Source organism: Corella eumyota, chromosome 5 (genome assembly GCF_963082875.1).
Source record: "Corella eumyota chromosome 5, kaCorEumy4.1, whole genome shotgun sequence".
Taxonomy (NCBI): Eukaryota; Metazoa; Chordata; class Ascidiacea; order Phlebobranchia; family Corellidae; genus Corella; species Corella eumyota.
Window position 1 is genome coordinate 3,659,197 of NC_137494.1, and position 18,479 is coordinate 3,677,675.

Here is an 18,479-nt window from a genome sequence, read left to right on the forward strand (position 1 = left end):
AGGAATGTTTTCGTTTTTATAATTTATTGTCCCTCCAGGGTCCGACCATGGTCTGCACTTCGTTCCCGTAATTGATATTTTTTCAAGTCCTTTATATAGCACTCCTCTACCGGTATAACACTCGTCTTTCTTAAACCTTGTAGTGCATGGAATATCATTACACGGTAATGTTTTATGAATTTGAATACCACTGCCCTCGCAAGGTGGAAAATAACATTGTCTTATATGCACCTGAAAGCCTTTTCCACATGATTTTGTACAATCACCATAATAATGATATTCCCCCCATGTACCCCTTGCCTCTTCAGGGCATAGTACTTGAGTGAAAAAACGGCCTGATTTTGTTTCACATTTTTCATTTTTTATTTCATTTTTATACTTCCTAACACACATGTTATAGGTTTCATGAAAGAATTGAAAGGGGAATTTGCAATCGCCGAACGGAAATGTGTAATTTACGTCATACATAGTTGATAAAATGGCCGAAAACATTTGGGTCATTAAAAACAAGAGTAATCTTATATGTAAATTCATTTTTAACAGAACTTTCTAGTCGAAACAGGCTTGTTATTAATAAATTACAAATCTGAAATACTCTGTTCGAGAAGAACGTTTTTATACAGACTAAAACTACATAAATAATAGCCAACTTTTTTCAAAACAATCTTTTTTAAACTAGTAATACTACAAAAATTTTCAACACTTAAGTATAAATAAATGTTATTTCCATATGACGTAACAAACAGTTGTATATGGTGTAAGTATAGACATTGTCACTGGTTCCATTCAAAAATTATAATCAAGCGATGGTGTAAAAGAGCTACAATTATTATTCACCATTAAAAAAAAGAAACCAAATGAGAATTATCTGGTGTTACGTAGGTTGACGACCGACTAAACGTTATTCCCTTATTAGTTTCGCTTAAAATAGAAAAAGGGAAGCGATTGACGTCAATAGCTGGTGTTGTTGTTTAAGCATTCGCGTTTCGGTACTTTACATTTCAAAGCTGTATGTATTGCGTATTGCTTGTGTAATATCAGTATTTAGGTAAGGGTTGGACTTGCTTTGTATGCAATTTAGCAAACTTGTTTGTCTAAAAACATTACCTGCTAACACCGTATATAGAAGTGGATACGTTATAGCATCAGTATTTTAAATGCGAAAAATTTGAAGTTGAAAAATGAAACTTAACCATAGATTTTTTATTTATATTCTAACTTAGTTAGATATTTTTTCAATTGCAACAGATTTACTAGAAATGAATTTTGCTAAATACTGTTTATGGTTATTAGATTTTATTTGACAATCAAAAGAATTATTTATAAGAAAAACAAAATATTGAAAAAAAATAATGTTATCTGTATTGGAAACAAAACCATCAGCCTTTAAAAGGTAATAATTTTATTTAAATTTAATTTAAATACTTTCTGAAGAATTATTTTATATAAAAAAATAATAAAATATTTCTAATTGACTTGAAAAAGTTTTTGACAGAATTTTAAATTTAGTATGTAAGCAATTTTTTAGGTAAATATTAATCTATAATAAAAAATATGGTTTTAACTCGATTTTAAAATTCTTTTAGGCAAAGGCGAAGGGAAAAGAGTAAAGAGGCAGCAAGATGTAGAAGACATAAAGAAACTGACACATTTCAAGATATTTGTGATGCAATTCCCATCTCTCATGACATTGTTAGCCAACTTGACAGGTCAATATTATTTGAAAATTGTGATAAATAAAAAATTGAATAAAAAATTATGTGCTTAATTTTTCAATGGGTTTCAGTGACAAGCTTTCAAAATCTTTTCAATTTTTTAATAATTTTACCTATGTGTTAACTTTAAATTTAACAACTATCAGTTAAATTAAATTAAATCATAATGTAACAGATCCTCAACCATGAGATTGGTGAACAGTTACATCAAATTAAGGCATGCCATAACGGGTTCCAGCCCAAAACCAGCAATCAATGGTAAGTTCTGTAAAGATTATAGTCTCTAGTTAAAAAATTCATATGATTGTAATGTAACCTGTTGTAGGTAATGCAACAGTAGTCTAAACATTAGGAGAAAAAACAAACCTAAAGACAAAGACACTTTCTTTAAAATAGAGCTAAATTTAAAAGATGTAGTTCGGATATTTGCGCTTAATACACAGTTGAACAATCATCTATTTGTGCCATAAAATTAAGAATTACTCAATGTAAATACACTTGAACTTAGACATACAATTGTTAGTTAAAATTTAACCAGGTTTTTTGAACTGGGATCTTATTACTAGTTACGGTTTGAAATTAATTAAATTTATTAAAGCATCTATGTAAGAGCTCATATATTAAACTTTATCTTATTAAAAAAGTGTCAAAATATCAAAACTGATACAAATCAAATTTGGTAATTTTAACTCTTCATTTACGAATTTGACTATTTTTGGAAGTAGGCCCCTGTATTTTAATTTATATTATTTTCTTTGTTTTTGTGGTTTTAGAAGCCGGGGTTAAGCAAGAAGTTGGATGTGCAAATTACATGCAGAGCGATGATTGCGTGAACGCTTTAAACGGATTCGTTTTTGTTTTATCCTCGGATTTCGATCTGCTTTACACCTCAGAAAATATTAAAGACTATCTCGGCTTATCTAATGTAATCTTTAAAATCAATTTGTGTTCATTTAAACTAATTTATAACATATCAATCATGATTTTAATACCTGCATTTAAATGACAAACTACTTTTTGGTATTTAACGTAAACTGTGATTTTATGTAAAGATTTAAGTGGTTAAGACACAAAAGTAATTATAAACTTTTAATATTTGTAGTTGGATTTGATTGGGCAAAGTCTTTTAATGTTCACTCATGAAGGAGACCACGAAGAAATAAGAAATGTTTTTTCAAAATCAAATCAAGGTAAAAAATTTATCAAAAAGACAATTTTTAAAGCAATACTAATTACTAAAGTCTTAATATAAGGTTTTTGCAAAGTTTTTTTTATTTGGGTTAAAATGGTAATTTATACACAACATATATAGGAAATAAAGGCATCATTATATAATCAAGGTCATCTCAATGTTAATGGCAAAGTCAACACACTTGTATTCCAAAGTCAACACACTTGTATTGATAATTAACACACTAGTTTTAAGAATAAACTTGAAACACTATGAAAAAAGGAAAATTTTAATCCTATTTTTAGATGTCTACTTCGGCCCAAAATAAAACTGAAACTAAAATTTAAATCTTGTGATTGTGGTTTAATTATTATTTTATTAATAAATTTTTTTATTTTTTTTTAGAAACTTGCGGTCAAAGGAAAAGTTTCATTGTTAGAATTAAAAGTACTCTGACTGTCAGTGGAAAAAATATTAACCTAAAATCCGCAACATATAAAGTAAGAATCGTTTTATTCAGAAATATCTTTGTTTAATTTTTCAATAAAATATTTTATAAATATTAAAAACTTTTTTAATAACGTCTAGTTTAACCTTTTACATGCATTGATACATTGTCGAAAATGAGTATTTTTGTAAAAAAAATCAATAAGATTGGCAGATTATTTCTTGTTTCCCAAAAAATTGAAATCTTGAAATTATATCCACCATTCTAGCTTTTCACTCTGCACGTACCCAAATTTCCCCTTTTTCCACTCTCTCTTTTATGTTCTCTCACATATGTTGTTGACTAAGTTATCTGTCTAGGCCTTAGAATATTTACCATGAATTTTTCTCTTTAACTTTATATCCAGGTGTAAAGTTTAATAATGATTTTATAGAACTGTAAAAAATATTTTTAATTTTGGCAATAAATTCATAAGTTTTTGTTTTGCATTTTTACCCCAATAAAATATTAAAATTTTTTTTTTATTTTTAAGGTAATACGATGCAGTGGGGTTGTGAATAAAAATGTCGAGGATCCGACTCGTTACTGTTTTGTGGCACATGCCGAGGTCATACCCCACCCTTCTAACATCGAACATTTCATGGACAGTAGCACTTTTCTTACCCAACAAACTCCTGACATGAAATTAACTTATTGTGACGAAAGGTGAACTTTATTTTTAAATTTTACGACTTTGACATGAAAGGAATTTTTGTTTGTTGTGATAATATTATTAAAAAATATTAATAAAGAGTCATTGTCCTTGTTTTATTTGCATAATCTTATAATTATACCTAATTTGCATAAATCTAAGTTTATAAATTTTTCAATATTTGCATATTAATTGTTCGAAGCAGAATTCCATAAATTATTTATAAAAAATTATTTTTGTTTTTTATTTTTATATTTTGTAATTTAGAATTTCCGGTTTATTGGGTTACAGTGAAGATGATTTATTGGGGAAGTCGTTCTACGATTATTGTCATGTTTTAGACATTAAACATATTGAAGAAAGCTTTAAAAAATGTAAGTTAATAAAAACTCTATAATCAAAACATTTTTTACCAAATAAACTTTAAATATTTTACAAAATTTTTTTTTTATTTTTAGTGTATAAACTTGGCCAAGTAGAGACAGATTGTTACCGATTTTTGTCCAAATTTGGGGGTTATCATTGGGTTGTTACCCAGGCAACAGTAATCAGTAACCCTCGGAACTTAACCCCAGAGTGTGTGGTGTGTGTACACTATGTTACAAGGTAAGTTTCATGATTTTGTAAATTAAAATTTGTTAAAAAAACACTTTTTAGATTTTTTATTTAATTTTTTTGAATGCGGCATTAGAATTGAAAAACAATAAAATCTGCAAAATTAATAATAATTCAAAACCCAATTTTTTTTAGCAATTGTGTAGAACCGACAATTTCACTTTCTGTCAATCAATGTCAAAATGCAATAACGTCTGCTGTCAACCGAGGCCAGTGTGACATCACAAAGGTAAATATCACCTCATATTCACATGCTCAATGTCAAACAGAAATATAAGAGAGAGGTTCTCTCATTTTCGGTGGTTTTTAGATTTCGTAATATTGTTTGTGAGCACATAAGACCATATGTGACATCATAATCTTAAACTCTATGACTAAAAGCTTACATAACACTCCCTTACAAAACATTTTATTATTTAAAATCTTAAATTTAAATTTTTTTTTAAGGAAATTCTTGAGGAAATCGATCCATTCTTCATGGAGGAAAATGAGATTGAAAATGAAAACAAAAACAAGGAAAAAGAAACAAGTAAATAACTTTTTGTTGTTTATTGAAATTTAATGAATAACCTAACCTGCGTAAACGGAAATTGATAAATTCATTGAGTCATAATATAATGATGTAAAATCGTGGGTTGTCTGTTTGTTGAAAACGTAAAAACATGTTTTTGCACAACTTATTTAACAATTGTGAAAACACGTCAAGTGAAAAAATACCAAACAGTCAAAAAATGCTTAATACCCATAAACTTTGAAAATTGTTTTGTTACACATAATAGCAATATTAAATGTCATTACTTCAAAAGTATATAACTATATCCATTAAAACATTTGTTAGGTTCTAATATTTATATTTTTTTAGTTCCGATTATTGGATCAGATTGTAGTATTGTTACCCCAACTTTTGCTGACTTAGACGACAATGAAGGTAACATTATTACAAAAACTCCAATATCTTGTTGTTAAAAACAAATAAAAAATCTTTTTTTTTTAAAAGCATGTATTCAAAACTTTATTTATTTTTTTTGGTATAACAGAAGTTTCAATGGCGAGCATGTATTTCAACTCACCTTCTATTGGAGATCCCTGCTGGTTAGTCCCACAGCAAAATGAAGGTAAAAAATTTGAGTTTTAAATACAAAAATATGGGAGTATTTCTATATTACACTAAATGTGACCAATAGTTGTACAATTTTTTTATATTTATTTGAAATTTTTATTTATTTTTTTATTTACAGAAACGTTCGATGACTTGTTCCGAGATGTGGTGCTCGAAAACACCAAAAAGAACCACCAGGTGGTTCCCCCAACTAACAACACTCCAAGCGAAAGTTTCAACGTTGATCAAATTGTTGAGGTAAAAATTATTTAAGTTTACCATTTTAAAATCATGTAAAAACATTTAATTTTACTTAAAATTAATTTTTAAATTTTTTTTTTAAACAGATGTCATCGACAAATTGTGGCCCATTTCAAAGCCCAAACCAATCCTACAACAACAGCCCAAGCTACAACAACAGTCCAATGTCGTACAGCAACACCAATTCACCATCATACATGAAAAGCCCACAAACATACAACACCACCAGTCCACAACCTTACAATAGCCCGATGTCAGGCATTATTAGCCCACCGCTGGCCTGTGTTAGTCCCGCCAGAAGTCCATATTCCAGCAGCTATAACCAGCAAAGTTCTGTGATGAATTCAAGTTACCCAATGCCGTTACAACAACCAATGTACCAGAACGTAAAAGTTTCGAATAGCGTTTACAACCAACATGCTGGCGATCTATTGAGAGGAAGAATTGATGACCCAAATCGCACCTTCAGAAAACGAAGTCTACCTAAACATCCTCCTGAGGGCAGAGGACTATTTGTTGAGAACAACAAGAAGCGTTGCTATAGCGACGACCCAAGAACTTCTCTGCGGCAACCAGGTTGGTTATTTTTTAAATTTTTTATTTTTTTTTTTAAAACATTTTTTATATGGCTGTAAAATGTTGAAGTTGCAATATTTATTTAATTTGTTTAATATTTTCCACTTAGGTGTTACAAAGTCCAATCAGGAGTTTATGAATTCTTTGTTTAGCGAGAATTATAACGAAAAAGGTGAGTTTAATTATTAAAATATATACGGGTTTTACATGTTAATAAGACCTTGATTATTGGTGTATATATAAAATAAGTCCGGGTTATTGGATTTGTGATTAATATTTTATAGTCTTACGCAATATTGATCATAATGTTCATTAATTATTTTGTTTATTCTATTTTTAAAATATTGTATGTGAAAATTGATTACATATTTTTTCGTTTAAATTTTCAATAGGTCTATATATAATATTTTTTTTTTTTAGGAAACTCTTTTAAAAATGGAGGTGAATTCAGTGTTTCGGATTTATTTCAGCCCGAGTTGAACTTTGCAAATGCCAAAGGTAATACCACATTGTAATTCTGTTCATTTATTAAAGGAGTGTCGAAATCTAAAAGTTGAACAACAATTTAAATTTTGTTGTTTCCAAATTTTTTATTTGCTTAAAATACAAAAATTTTCTTATAAAACTGTGTCGAAATTTAGCAACTGAGTAACGTTGTTTGGTAAAAATTTTTAAAATAGAAATCCAATTCTCCTAACATTGAATAAAGCTCTTTTGTTGCTTTGAATCAAAAAAACTAATTTTTAAATTTTTTTCTAGGATTAACGAAAAATTTGAGCAACCCGAATTTCTTACCCGAGCTGTCTCTACATGATTGCCAAGTTAACGCCCCATTCGGTTTCAACACTGGGGGTTTACCCAGGGGTGTCGACTGCGTTCACGCCCTGGACGATTCCACGGGCTTGCCATTTTACCATTCTCTGATGACGTCATAATCATGTGACGCAAAAAATGGACTGTTTTGGTTTTTGGGGCCGCGAGCTTGTGCGGCGCGAATCGTGTAAATAATTTTGCTTCGTTTTGTGAAAGAATTCGTAAAATTAAATCATGTGCGAGTTTAAAGACAAAGAGAACACAAAAACAATGTTTTATTGTAGTTATTGCGATAAAAAATTTTTTTTTATGAAATCACTGGCGTTGTGACATTACTAGCGTTTTTTTATGACGTCACTTGCGTTGCTTTTCGCTGTTGTCGCGACGTCACTTTTTAAAATCGTTGTATCACTAATGTGGTGATAATAAAATTGTGAAATTATTTCTAATTGTATAAGGTGTTGTTTAATTTTCAAACACAAAGTTCCTATGTAGGTAAAAACTTTTAATTTATTTCCATATTTAATTTAAATCAATTTTTCATTAATTTTTAAACTTGGGTAAGATTTTTTTTTATTATTTTTTTCTTGTGTGTGCTAACATAAATCATACCTTTTCCTTTCTACTTTCTGTGTACCTTCCGAAACTTTATTTGCAGACTCATGATTAATTGCTCTTCTTGTGTTAAAACTATTTCGCTTTGTTGAATAGACTTTAAGGAGAATAAAATACTAAAAAAATTGAAGTTTTTTTTGATAATTTTCGTAAAAAATATTGATTACCTTATGACTAAATTAAGGGGTAAATTAACTAAGATATACTAAGATATTGTTTTGTCAAAAAATCAAAAGTTTCAAGATTTTTAGCAAAAATTTTGGTAATATTGTATTTAAACTGTCACCTAAAAATGACGAATCACCTTAAAAAAACAAGGCTATTAAATTACTCAGACGTACCATACCAAATAACAAGAAATAAAAGAAAACAAAATCAATAGAATATACAACAAGGGTAATATTATACTCAATTACATCTAAGCCAAGGCGTTATAATGTAATTCAACACCGGTTTATTGACCGAGTCTTGTTCGGATCCGTCAAAACAAAATGTGTACGTGCGCTTAGCTTTATGATCATGGCGGCGCTGACCGTTTAGAACGCCCGAAGGCTTTTTTTAAGCAATCGTGTTGTGATGGCGCATTTTTTGGTTTTGGCATTTATTTTATTTAAAGAAACACCAATAAATAAATAAGGTTAAAAAATAAAGCAAAAGTTCAATTTACTTAAATTGTACCGTGAAACTGTTTAATATTTATTAATAATTTTCGGTTTTTCATTTGTATTATTTTTTAAGTCCCCAGTAATTTTTATTTTAGCTTAACATTTATGTTTAATATGTAAAAAATTTAACCACTACTAAAAAAATCTTGAAAAACAAGAAAAAAATCTAAGAATATATCATGATTTTTGTTATTGCGTCAGCAAAATTAACTTTGACTCAACAAAAAATTTATATTAGGCAAAATCATTAGTTTTTAATATAAATTTTCTTTCAAATTGAGCAATATAATTTTAGATATGTCTGATACACATCAATGATATACCCAAGTTTCGTTAAAAACATCAAGGCCATTTGTTTTAATTCGAAAAGGAATTTTGTTTACTCAAATTCGAAACAGTTTGCACGCCCCCTTTTGGAATAAACACACCCCTTATGTGAAGTTTAAACGCGTTTAACCCTGGCCAAATTAAACCTGAGAAGTTAAAAAATTTTGCTTATTACACTTTTTCAGCAAAGCCAACAGCTTCTTAAATGATATGTAAAAATGTAAACGGATAAACTATATTAAAAATTCGGCCCAAATAAAATTTATGGTTAATAATTGAAATTTTTTTAACATTTACCCAATAGATAATAATATGGCTGTATTTTGATTTTAAATTTACAATTATCTTTCTCTTAGATGCATAAATTGCATTAAGCAATAAAGAGAAATTTTTTATCATGTTTTGATAATCTTGATTTTTGTAGGATAAATATTTTTACACCAAACAAAATCACGAATTTTCGAGAACTTTCAGTTGTGCGAACAACAACTTTTCGAGAATTCTCTCTCTGCGTTTTTTTTCTCTTTCTTTCTCTCATTTGTTAATATTAATTGGCGTGTTTGCAAATTCTCGAGCCGCACTTTAAACAAGCCTTTAGCCTAAACACGACTTTTCTACGAAATTTTCCTAGAAATTTCAATAAAGAAGTATTGATAAGCCCAAGCCAAACAATCAAATTAATTGCACACCTTTGTTGTATCTTAAAAATAAACTGGGGCATTTTCTGTTAATACTTATAATTTACACTGGAATATTAAACAGTGTTTTTTAACAAATAAATATATTCTTATTTAAATGGAAGTAAAATTATACACAATTTACATTTTTGTATAAAATCTACTCTTTAGCAGCCTAATGTGGTAAGAATAACACCTTTTAAAATCTGCATGAGGACAGCAAAGATTGTTTATTATTGTAAACATTTGTACACGTGGTAAAATAAACTTGCAAACTTACTAAGAAAGATGGAGACAAAAGCTGCAAAAAACAACAGAAAACGGGGCAAAAGTCCCGCTTCAAATCCGACCAAAAATCGCAAAAAGAGGCAAACTGTAAATAAAGAAGAAATAGAAATAGACGTAGAAGAAATAAAACCTAATATAAACAAACAAACAAAAATACCTAAACAAAATTTGTTTAAAAACCCAAAGTATAGAGAAACTGGTTTTACAGCAAAAACGAAGACATGGAAAAATTTGAAGCAAATTTTAGTCAGTGAAAAATCACAGAAATCGCAAAACCAAATAACTTATGCAAGTTTAACTGCTGGACCTTCAAAGAAACCAATTAAGAAGTATTCTGATATATCAGGCCTACCTGCTTTATATACAGATCCACATACAAAGTTAAGATATTCAAACTCTGATGAATATAGAGAAATACAACATTTATCTACTGATAGAGTTATAGGATTTTTAATGCTACGACAAACAGATAATTGACTCATTTTTAAACTGCATTTAAAAACTTTTTTATTAAAAACCTATTACTAAACAATTAAAAAGTTTTTTGAATTTGTTATATGCTTATAATAACTATAAAAATGATTGCATATTTTTTCTTTATATATTTTTAGTTGTTTAAAATGTTAATTGCATAGATCTTAACAAAATTCACAGATATGTTAAGATTTATTGCTAAAGATAAAAGATTTAGTATTTCCGGTGCAAGCCGAATTTCAGGAATTATAACTCAAAGGTTTGTTCAATTTTTTGGCAAGTTTATTTAAAACTTAACATTTATTCCTAGGACTTTAATATTTTTCTTACTATTTTTTCAACTCTTGTTAGGTTTTTATTTTTCAACCTCTGCCCCCTATACAGAATTTTTTTTTATTTTTATGTATTACAAAGGTTTTCTACCAAAGTTGAGAAAAAGGCAGTGCCATATGCATCTTCACTGCATGAAAGCAAAGATGAAATACAGACCACAACTCTTCCAACTGAGGCAGATGTTGTGGTTATAGGAGGAGGGAGTGTGGGATGTAGTACAGCATACCACTTGGCTAAGATGGGAGTTGGGAAGGTTGTGTTGTTAGAGAAACATAAACTAACTGCTGGAACTACTTGGCACACTGCAGGTAATTTCCTTCTGTGAAAAAACACAGTTTCAAATTCTTTATAATTGAAATCTTTTTTTTATATATTGTTGATAGTTACCCTGACCCAATCTTGAGATGCCTTTGGCAGTTTAGCATATTATAACATAAAATTGCACTATAATTAAACTAATGATTAGGTGTTGGCTTAGCAGGAGTTTATTTTGTTTGTAACGCATAAGGGAGCTACAGAATAGCGAGTATCAAACCCAGAAACTCGTGTACGAAAGCCAAGTATTCTGTCCATTATACTATGCTGCCGAATCTTACTTAAAATTGCCATTTTTGTAACAATGCACCTTCTGTAATATATGAATTTTTTTAGGTTTATTATGGAGGTTGAACGGCCATGACACTGAAATACAAATTGTTGAACATACTCGTAAGCTGATGACAGAAATTCTCCCGAAAGAAACAGGTTTAGAGACAGGTTGGGTCCAAACTGGAGGAATGTTTACAGCTTACACTAAGGAAAGAATGGATGCTTACAAATATATGGCAACTGTGAGTTAGTTTTGATAAATTGGCCAAGATATGTTATAATTTTAGTGTAATAAACAAATGGTCTAATAATTTTTTAAACTTTTTTGTCAGATTTCGAAAGTTTTTGGTGTAGAATCACATATGTTGAAGAAAAATGAAATTAATGACATCCACCCACTAGTGGATGCTACGAACCTCATTGGAGCTAGCTATAGCCCACTTGATGGCACTATGGACCCGGCAGGAACTTGTGTTACCTACACCAGGGCTGCGGCTAAATATGGAGCTCAGGTAATTACAATTTTTTTGATTTTTAAAAATCAACTTGTGTGCTTTTACAAGTTACTAAATTGATGAAAAGTTGTTTTTTTTAATGATCTTTTTAATTTCACTGTTTTGTTTCTTGGGTTTATTTTAAGTTTAATAGTGCAAAATATCCCTATATTAACAATAAGACCTGTGCTCATATACTAACAAACCCTTCTCTTTGTTTGCATTAATATTAAGCAAGGATAATAAATAGAAACTTAAGATATACTTTAACAAACATGAACATTATTATAATTTGTCAAGGTTAAAAAAATTCTAAAAAAAGCTTTATTATTTTTTTAAAAAATTTTCTAAAAAAAGTTTTATTATTTGAGCCTGTATAAAATATGTTATACATTTCATATTCTTTTAATAAATAATTTTTTATAAATATTTTTTTTTCAGATAATAGAGGATTGTGGTGTTTTAGATATAAGCACTAAGGAAGACTCACTTGGAGTTAAGAGAATTGATTCAGTTACAACAAATCTGGGTGTGATTAAAACTAAAAATGTTGTCAGTTGTACTGGGGTTTGGGCCCCTTATATTGGACAGGTAATCTATTTATAACTTTATTTGCAGTGCAGTTTATGTTTAAAAAATGTTTTTTTACAAGACTATGTAAAAATAGGTTTTATAATTTAATATTTTTTAGATGGTTGGTGTTCCTGTGCCACAAGTGACATACAAGCATGCTTACATAGTGACAGAATCTATTGATGGGGTAAAAAATACCCCTAATGTTCGGGACCATGATGCTTCAGTGTATTTTAAAAGACAGGGTGATACTCTACAAATAGGAGGATATGAGGCTAACCCTATTCCACAGGAAAAGGTTAGTTTTCTGTTTTTTTCATTTAATTATTTAGAAATATATTCTTTTCAACTTTTTTTACTAAGGCAATGGTTCAAATTAAATTTAGGCCAAAGTTATTAAACTGTTATGTAAGAAAAAATGTTTAATATTCGTTGTTTTCAGGTTGACCAAGATTTTGCATTTGGCCTGTATGATTTAAACTGGGATGTTTTTGGTCGCCATCTTGAGTTGGCATGTGCAGCCATTCCCGCCATATCACAAACTGGAGTAAGATCAACTGTATGTGGACCAGGTAATTTGTTAGCAGATGCTTATGAATTTTAAACTTTTAAGAAAAAGCATAAACATAATTTAAATTTAAGATTTTCTTCTGTTACTTTTCCCACAGCTTATCTTTTTTTTTTCAGTAAAAATCATAAAATTTTAAATTTTCTAAAGAATCTTTTACTCCTGATCGCAACCCACTGCTTGGGGAATCACCCATTGTAAGAGGATTCTTTTACGGAAGTGGGTTCAACAGTGGGGGCATGATGTTAGGGGGCGGGGCAGGTAAACAACTTGCACACTGGGTAATAAATGGAAGACCAGAGATAGATATGTTTGCATGGGATATTAGGTTTGTAAAATAAAGAAGTTTTTTGGATCTTTTTTTTTCAATTTATTTTGTTTAAGTTGTAAAAAGTATTACTTTTTTCTGAAAAGCTATGGTATTGTTTGTGCCCATTTATTAGTAAAACAGTTTCTAATGTGATTACTATTGCAATTACTAGTTAAAGTATTGTATTTAAATTACAACCCCCAACTTTAAAATTTACAAGTTAAATCACATTATATGCTGACACTATTTGCAGGCGATTTCCTTCAAGTTTATTTACTAACAAGACTTGGTTGAATGAAAAATCTCATGAAGCTTATGCCAAACATTACAGTATAGCCTTCCATCATGATCAACCCTTGGCTGGAAGAAACCTAAGAAAAGATGCACTACACCAGGTTTATTGTTTTCACTAACTTTCTATATAATACAAGTCCAATTTAATTATGCCAAAGCTAATGTCTACATCTTAAAACTAACTTGGGAACTTATATAATGTTGTATTGTTTTTCATTCTAAGATGAAAATTATTTTTTTTTAATCGAAATTATATTTTAGACGCTACTTGATCGTGGATGTTTCTTTGAAGAAAAACACGGTTGGGAGCGACCTTCCTATTTTCCTACACCACTTCTACAACAAAGTAACCCCCTTAAGGTGTTAGGTTATGATTTTTATGGCAGTTATGATCATGACAAACACAAAGACTACTTGTACAACGATTTCTTGCTAAAAGATTATACTTTTAAGTACCCAGGAGATGTTCATAAGCAAGTGAGTTTCTTGTAAATTTTATGTGTTATATTAAAAGCAAACTTTTAGTATAAATTTTGTTTTTTGATATAAATAAAATTTATGTTATGGTTATATTTAGATTGGCAGAGAATGCCTGACCTGTCGAACCCATGCTGCTATGTTTAATCAAACTTATATGGGAAAATTGTTTATTAAAGGACCAGATGCTGACAAGGCCGCAAGGTGAATTGTTTTTTTCTAGTTTTAAAACTTTACAAGTGGGTATGGGATCCAGTTTATTTCATGTATTCCTGATTTTCTTTTCATTCTTACAGTTATAGTATATACACAAACTTAAAACATTAAACTTATTTTGTCATTTTTTTATTGTACATATTTTATTATTATTCTTGTTATTATAATTGATCAACCAAATACATGAATAGAAAATATAACTAAATATAAATATAACATTTAACATGCAGCAGTCTGAAAAAAGTAATGTTTGTCAATTAAAAACATATAAATATATAAACGTGTTTTAACTATTTTTTTTAATCTAGGCATATATTCTCACGAGATGTTAGCGGTGGAAAGAAATTAAACCCATGTACTTATACTTTAATGTTAAATGATAAAGGAGGTATTGAAGCTGATCTAGTTGTGGCAAAACTCAAAGATCAAAACGGAGGTGAATTTGTAACAACAAGTTAACTCTGTAATATATATTCTAATTTTAGTAACAATTCCTTTTTATAAATTGTAAAACAGTATTTCTATATTTTAAAATAAATATATAAATACATTGGCTTATATATATTTTAACATCAATTTTTTGGGTTTTTATTTTAAATTAGAACCTGAATATTACCTAACTGTTGGTGGGTATGCTGCTGAGTATTGCAAGGGGCATATTAGTGATCATCTTAACTCACTCGGACTTAATTGTACAATGGAAGATAGAACTGAGGAAATGGCAATATTAAGTTTACAGGGACCTGAAAGGTTTGGTTTTTAAAACAAACATTATTTTAACAAAAAGAGGCATGTGCTTATTATACAAAAATTGTGTTTTATTATTTGATTTACCTAGGCAGTACATTAAAAATGCAGTGTAAAAATGAAAGTTACGTTTTACCATCTTATTGCTCAGTTTAGAAATTTTACAAAAAATTATTGGAAATAAAAATCTCAGTAAATTGAAGTTTAGCCGATGGACACAAGAAAATATTTCTGGTTTGCCAGCTTTAATTATGAGGTAAACTTTTGATTAAAAAATTAGGTTAAGTCTATTTACACAATAAATATGTAGGGATAAACGTTTTAAATTTTTTGTTAGACTTTCATTTGTTGGTGAAATTGGTTATGAGATTCACTGTTCAATGGAGCATGCAAAGACAATCTATGATGTCATAATGAGCGAAGACAATGGAATTTGTGATGCTGGGTATAGGGCTTTAGAATCACTCAGTACAGAAATAGGTAGATACTTTAAAGTAAATACTTTAAACACTTTTCAAAAAGTAATTACTTTTATTTGCTTTTAAAACCACCTCTATTTATACCACTTTCTTTGTGTCGCTACAATTTCTACAGAATGCTTCTTTCAAAAAAATAAAAAATCTAACTGGAAAAATTTTTTTTCTTTAAATTTTTAAGCTGTCAAGATTTCTTTTTTTTTAGGATTTCACCATTGGGGTCACAGTATTAGAACTGATGACACTCCACTTGAATCACATTTAATGCATTTGTGCGACAAAGATGCTACCTATGTTGGAAGCAATGCTGTTAATAATATGAGGGAAACAAATCCTGATAAAATATTGGCTTGTTTTACAGTAGATGAGTAAGTGTATAGGCAAGAGACTGTTTTTTAGGAATTATTCATTTTCTTTTTTTAATTTAAAAAAATTTTTTTTTTTTTTTTAGTAAAGTTCAGTTATTAGGACATGAAGCCATTTATAAAGATGGCAAAATAGTTGGGTATGTAAGAAATGCTGTTCACGCCTTTGCTATGGATAAAGGAATTGCTTTTGGGTTGGTATCAAAATTTTTAAAAGCAGTTTTTTAATTTTTTTAGTTTAAACTTTAAAATTTAAATCTATTGAATAATAACATTGTTGCCAATTTTGATGCTTGAAAAGGTAATCTTAAATTGAAAGACTTCATTAACTTAACTGTGTTATATAGCTATAAAATTTATTTAAATTTCAGTTATGTTGATAATAAAATCCCAAATTTGATGGAGGGTAGTTATAACATTGAAGTAATTGGAACAAAATATCCAGCTAATATTCACAATGGAAGTCCATTTGATCCCAAATTCACAAGATTATTTGGAAAATATTTAGAACTAGATCAATCTAAATTTAAGGAAATTTTGAAGAGTTTGTAATTTTTGTGTTAATAATCAATAAATGAGCTTTGTAAAATATTTTTTTTGTTTTGCACAGTTTTGATGCTTAATTCTTATATGCAATGTAATTTCTGTATCTTTTTATATTGAAATATTTTATTTTATAATTATGTATAATTCTGTATTCTTCAAAACAACCATCTGTAATTTTTCAAAATATTTAATGCAATAATTCAATTAGTCCAGCCGTCGATTCATTGTTTATGTAAAACATTTTTTTTTTGGTGCAAATAATTTTTTAAAAGCATTTTTATTGCATTGCAATTTAAATTTTTAATTCCATTAACTGTGTGGTGTTAGTATTTTTATCATATTTTTTAATAGTAATATGCAAATCTGTAAATAAATTTAATTTAGCTTGTTTAAAAATTTGTTTGTGTTATTTTAATATTTATTTTAACAAAAATAGTTAAGATGAACTGGTAAACCCACAGGGAATTATTCATTGTTAACCATTGTTATTATAACAATGAATATGAAGAATTTAACAATAAAATGACAACGTTGATCATTTTTACAAATTCCTTGCTCGTTAATCATTTACAAATGTCTGATTAAAAATTTAGAACCATATGTTTAGAGGTCATATTTATTGATTAATAATATCTATTTAAAAAGAGTGGGTAGTTTGGTTGATAAGAAAGCATTAGTAATAATTTCTTTTTTTTAAATGATTAAACTAGTTTTAAGTTCGTGACGTATTAAGCAATTTGTTTTAAAAAAGTAAAATTTAAAAAATAAATACCTGAATTCTAGTGACAGTTAGCAAACGCCTTAATCTTGCGCTTGTACGTTCAGCCTATCATTACGAAGGGTTAAAAGGACAATTACGATTGTTTACGAAACAATCGAATCATGTAGATTCATCTATGACGACATAAACCATCATAAATTAACGAAGACAGTCGAAAATTAAATGAACTTTTTGTTTGTTTACAGTTGTCTTAAAATCTAGTGATTACAACTATTATAGTTATCATAATGATCTTTGTGACGTCACATTCCACAGCGGCAATCGGTGTGCAAAACCACTTAAAATTTTTTCAGTTGAAGTTTGTAAAAATTAGAGGTCAAATAGCTAAGTAGAATTTAGAATAAGATACTAAATATTTTTGTAGATTTTTTATCATATATATTTTCAATATATTTTATACTTTTTTTTAATCAGTTATAAAAATACAGTGTTATATATTCAAGGATAAAATGTATACCCAAGTTTGAAAATTTGAATTAAATGTTTAATTATTTTGTTAGTAATTCGAAATTAAAAATTGGTTCGATTTTAGTTTTTTATTTTTGCTTTTTTATAGCAATCGATAAATAGATTTCTTAATCGCAAAATCTGTTGCTACAAAAGAAAACAGAAAAATGTTGACTATAGTCGTCAAATGAGTTAAACAATGTGGGCATTGTAGCTAGTTTAAAAAAGTGCATTGAGTGACGCAATTTCCGGTTGGGTGATTAATAAATAATATTAAATTTCAAGTAAGATCACGTAGATAATCTGAGCGAAAAATAATTAAAATATTGAATTATACTGCGTCTTATTAATATTTAATTAAAAATCCTTTAAAAGTCAGTTGAAATAAATTATGGAATATCTGATATAAATTAGCTCAGAATAAAATTTAATTAAAAATCAAGCCTTTTTTTAAAGATTTCCGTTAAGTCAGCTAGTCTGTTAGTGCATTAACTGTTCAAAGAAAAATACTAACACAGATTTTACAGCGTACAGTAAAACCACATACATGACTGTTTAAATCAAATTATTATTGATCTCTCTTGAGCATTAGCTATGTAACACAAAACGTGAAACATAAGCCCTTGTCGTTTTAAATAAATATTATTGTTAGATCAGAAATTATTACCTACAAGTCAATGTAAAGATTAGGTAAAGTTTATAAAATTTTAAAGCATGAAATATTCAGATATTGTGAAAGTAATGTCATTCTATATGACAGCAAATTAAAGATATGATTTTAAAAACCACTTAGCTATGACATCATAATACAGCGAACTTAGTGGCTAAA

At 28.6% G+C, this 18,479-nt stretch overlaps 3 protein-coding genes across 3 annotated transcripts; all 3 read left to right on the forward strand.

Annotated features, from left to right (window-relative positions):
- The first annotated feature begins 1,220 nt into the window (after nt 1-1,220).
- On the forward strand, nt 1,221-8,134 carry LOC145752623 (uncharacterized). The gene is made up of 18 exons (XM_082568926.1): nt 1,221-1,393; nt 1,587-1,709; nt 1,891-1,973; nt 2,489-2,640; nt 2,818-2,905; nt 3,292-3,386; nt 3,867-4,039; nt 4,293-4,399; nt 4,484-4,631; nt 4,776-4,869; nt 5,088-5,169; nt 5,503-5,568; nt 5,678-5,755; nt 5,879-5,997; nt 6,087-6,576; nt 6,686-6,748; nt 6,997-7,074; nt 7,336-8,134. The coding sequence occupies exons 1-18, from the start codon at nt 1,353-1,355 to the stop codon at nt 7,509-7,511; spliced, it is 2,256 nt and encodes a 751-aa protein (XP_082425052.1). The 5' UTR covers nt 1,221-1,352; the 3' UTR covers nt 7,512-8,134.
- Nucleotides 8,135-9,589: 1,455 nt separating this feature from the next.
- Nucleotides 9,590-10,558, forward strand: LOC145751912 (uncharacterized). The gene has a single exon (XM_082568064.1). It carries the CDS (start codon nt 9,962-9,964, stop codon nt 10,436-10,438), a length of 477 nt encoding a protein of 158 aa, XP_082424190.1. The 5' UTR covers nt 9,590-9,961; the 3' UTR covers nt 10,439-10,558.
- LOC145751911 (sarcosine dehydrogenase, mitochondrial-like) lies at nt 10,527-16,671 on the forward strand. The gene is made up of 18 exons (XM_082568063.1): nt 10,527-10,694; nt 10,850-11,076; nt 11,420-11,598; nt 11,689-11,868; nt 12,292-12,441; nt 12,542-12,721; nt 12,866-12,995; nt 13,142-13,319; nt 13,555-13,696; nt 13,857-14,072; nt 14,173-14,276; nt 14,597-14,724; nt 14,891-15,038; nt 15,187-15,291; nt 15,373-15,515; nt 15,717-15,879; nt 15,963-16,070; nt 16,248-16,671. Exons 1-18 carry the CDS (start codon nt 10,618-10,620, stop codon nt 16,426-16,428), a joined length of 2,739 nt encoding a protein of 912 aa, XP_082424189.1. The 5' UTR covers nt 10,527-10,617; the 3' UTR covers nt 16,429-16,671.
- The last annotated feature ends 1,808 nt before the right edge of the window (nt 16,672-18,479 follow it).